Source organism: Salmo salar, chromosome ssa03 (assembly GCF_905237065.1).
Source record: "Salmo salar chromosome ssa03, Ssal_v3.1, whole genome shotgun sequence".
Taxonomy (NCBI): Eukaryota; Metazoa; Chordata; class Actinopteri; order Salmoniformes; family Salmonidae; genus Salmo; species Salmo salar.
Genome location: NC_059444.1, coordinates 71,500,873 through 71,503,944, shown reverse-complemented (window position 1 = coordinate 71,503,944; position 3,072 = coordinate 71,500,873). Strand labels below are relative to the sequence as shown.

The 3,072-nt window shown below is 38.3% G+C and overlaps 1 protein-coding gene across 1 annotated transcript; it reads left to right on the top strand.

Moving 5' to 3' along the window:
* The first annotated feature begins 646 nt into the window (after positions 1–646).
* Positions 647–2,613, top strand: LOC123741900 (recoverin-like). Its single transcript, XM_045716184.1, has 3 exons — positions 647–1,162; positions 1,519–1,630; positions 1,783–2,613. Exons 1-3 carry the CDS (start codon positions 782–784, stop codon positions 1,899–1,901), a joined length of 612 nt encoding a protein of 203 aa, XP_045572140.1. The 5' UTR covers positions 647–781; the 3' UTR covers positions 1,902–2,613.
* Positions 2,614–3,072: the final 459 nt, after the last annotated feature.

The window sequence follows — 3,072 nt, the reverse complement described above, 5'->3', positions numbered from 1 at the left end:
CAATTCATCTCATCTCCCTATGCTAGCTACAGGGACAGCCCCGAGCTGCTTCACAGACACGAATACCCTGCTCTACAGGTGGGCTGAAACTTGCACACCTTTCACCCTGCTCATTCACATATCTTGTTTACCATAAACCAGGTAGCCGGCAGGTAGCCTAGTGGTTAGAGCGTTGGACTAGTAACAATAAAGGTTGCAAGATTGAATCCCTGAGCTGACAAGATAGAAATGTGTCATTCTGCCCCTGAACAAGGTAGATAAGCCACTGTTCCTAGGCCGTCATTGAAAATAAGAATTTGTTCTTAACTGACTTGCCTAGTTAAATAAAGGTAAAATAAAAGTTAAGTCAGTGAACATCACTGTAGTGTCAACTACAATAGGTGAAATAGGACGGTAGTATCAGTATTTTTTTTATGGAAATCATGTAACATCGTTATTTTGGCAACAATGGACATATTACATCCAGAAAGCTCAATCTAATCCTTGGCTAATCTTAAACTGTATCAACCTGTATTATGCAAAGCTTGATGTCATTGGGCCTGTATGATGCACACACTACTACCTCATTGGACCCTAGAAAATATGTCAACCTCGTATGACGTAGTTATCCTCTTTATCTTCAAGACAGCTTGTCTGGTATTTAAGTAGCGATGACCATAATCCTGTTCAGCACATTGTGAAGTGGTCAGGGTGAGAAGGAGAGTCAGACCAAGTCAGGAAGAAGCCCACAAAACAAGAAAAAGAACAATATTATCCCTTCACCATAGTGTTTCTTTGCAGCATGGGGAATTCTAAGAGTGGGGCACTGTCCAAGGAACTTCTGGAGGACCTGAAGTCCAATACTAAGTACAACGAGGCCGAGCTGTGTGTCTGGTACCAGTCCTTCCTCAAGGAATGCCCCACAGGCAGGATCACCAAGGAGCAATTTGAGGGCATCTATGCCAGCTTCTTCCCTAACGCAGACCCTACTGAGTACGCAAGGCATGTCTTTAGGAGCTTTGATACCAATGCAGATGGTCAACTGGACTTTAAGGAGTATATTGTGGCCCTGCACCTTACCTCCGGAGGCAAGACCCTGCAGAAGCTCGAGTGGGCCTTCGCCCTCTACGACGTGGATGGAAACGGAACCATCAGCAAAAATGAGATCCAAGAGATTGTTAAGGTACAAAAACAAACAATTTCTCTGCCTCTAGTGTGTAGACACAGTGGTGGTGGTAGTTACTGAACCACACAGTATACAAAATGGACATAAACAAAGATTTTAGTTACAACCAAAAAGTGCAACAAGATGAATCAAATTAAAAGCAGAACATATATTATTTCATACATTTGTGAAATGATTAGGTGAATTGTTTAATATTCTACGTATTCAGTCATCCCGTAAAAATATGATGGGAGAACAATCTTTCTGTAGTCTGCGTTTCATGAACTGTGCTATTATAGACCATGTGCTGAATTCAGTATTTAATCTACATTTGAAAGTTACATGTTTTTCCTTATTGTTTGATTGCTTTACAGTCAATATTTAACATGATCCCTGAGGAAGACCAAAACGACCTGCCAGAAGATGAGAACACACCTGATAAGAGAGCAGACAAAGTCTGGGACTTTTTTGGAAAGAAAGAAGATGGTAATTTTGATTGTGTAGAATTTTCTAAATCTGATAGGATGAGCAGTTCTGGAATGACAGACTTCTTATGAGTTTTGCACAATTAGACACATTAAATAAACAACCATAATAATGTTGATTCAGTAATGACATTTTCTATGTTTCCTTTCCAGACAAGATTGCAGAGAGGGAATTCATTCAAGGAGTGATGGACAACAAGGACATCCTACGGTTGATTCAGTATGATGAGCCCCAGAAAATCAAGGACAAACTGAAGGAGAAGAAACAATAGCTTTCAGACAAAATCATTCTTTTGAATTCTATAAGACTGTTCAGAGCTTTACTGTTTACAAACCCAACTCTCCTGCCAGACCTGGGCTCTTTGTGCGCTAGGCAACATTGGCATACACATTGAAGTACCGCACATTGTGGTGGATGACCTGTTTGTCTATGAGCCACCTGGACTTTTCTTCCCACTCAAATAACTGTTCCGTGCTCTAGAATTATGGGTATTCTTTTCTATTTCGTAATGAAATAATGGTTTCCAAGATTCTGTTGCCTGCTGCTGTGTTCACTTGCGTTCATTAGTTTAATAAAGAGAAAGCCACCAGGAAAGGACCCACTGGGCACACACTGGTTGAATCAATGTTGTTTCCATGATATTTATATGAAATTACGTCGAACCAACATAGAATTGACATCTGTGCCCAGTGGGGAGCTCCTTATGAAGGGAATTAGGCTGAAGTTAACAATCCCTGTCTTACTAGCAATCCTATTAGTATGTGAAGGTCAGTTTAGAAACATCCTGGCAGAGGTTTCTTATTAAGGTAATCATGTCTATAGAATGTGTCTTATAATGTGCTTAGCAGGACTGAAACTTCATATAATGTACAGTATTCAACTGGTAGAACAAAGGAAAAGGAGTATTTTTCTTTAATATTGTTAATGTTGATGCTGTCAGTGACTGCTGGAAACTATATAATAAAAAACACTGTGAAAAAAGACATTATAAAGTGGTTCTAAAAAAACGTTAATATATATATATAAAGGGATTTAAGTACCGGTAGAGAAAATTAGTAAATGTGATATGTAATATTACATTTTTGTTGAAAGATTCAATGCATTCTAAAAAGAGCAAAACAGATGTGCTTTCAAAAATGGTCTGCCTGGTCCTGAGGGAATGAGATTTCTTTCTTGTTTGCATTTTTATTGACCTTCAATAAGCATGTATTTAAGTGTGTAGAGTTGTTACTTTGTTTTGAAATGGTATCATCCTGAATTTGATCATATAAAACACCCTATGTTGGTTTATATTGTTAAAGAGACATACTATTGTATCAAATACAATAACTGTCTTTGTTTACAAAAACAATAGTAAACATATAACTAAATTACCATAATTGCAATCTAAGAGAATGTAGTGTTATGAGATTGAGGAGATTGAGGAGCAGCCTCAAACTATG

Coding starts and splice junctions, on each gene's coding strand:
- LOC123741900 (XM_045716184.1), top strand. CDS start 782: ATGGGGAATTCTAAGAGTGGGGCACTGTCCAAGGAACTTCTGGAGGAC. Junction 1,163..1,518: donor AGATCCAAGAGATTGTTAAG/GTACAAAAACAA, acceptor ATTGCTTTACAG/TCAATATTTAACATGATCCC. Junction 1,631..1,782: donor TTTTGGAAAGAAAGAAGATG/GTAATTTTGATT, acceptor TTTCCTTTCCAG/ACAAGATTGCAGAGAGGGAA.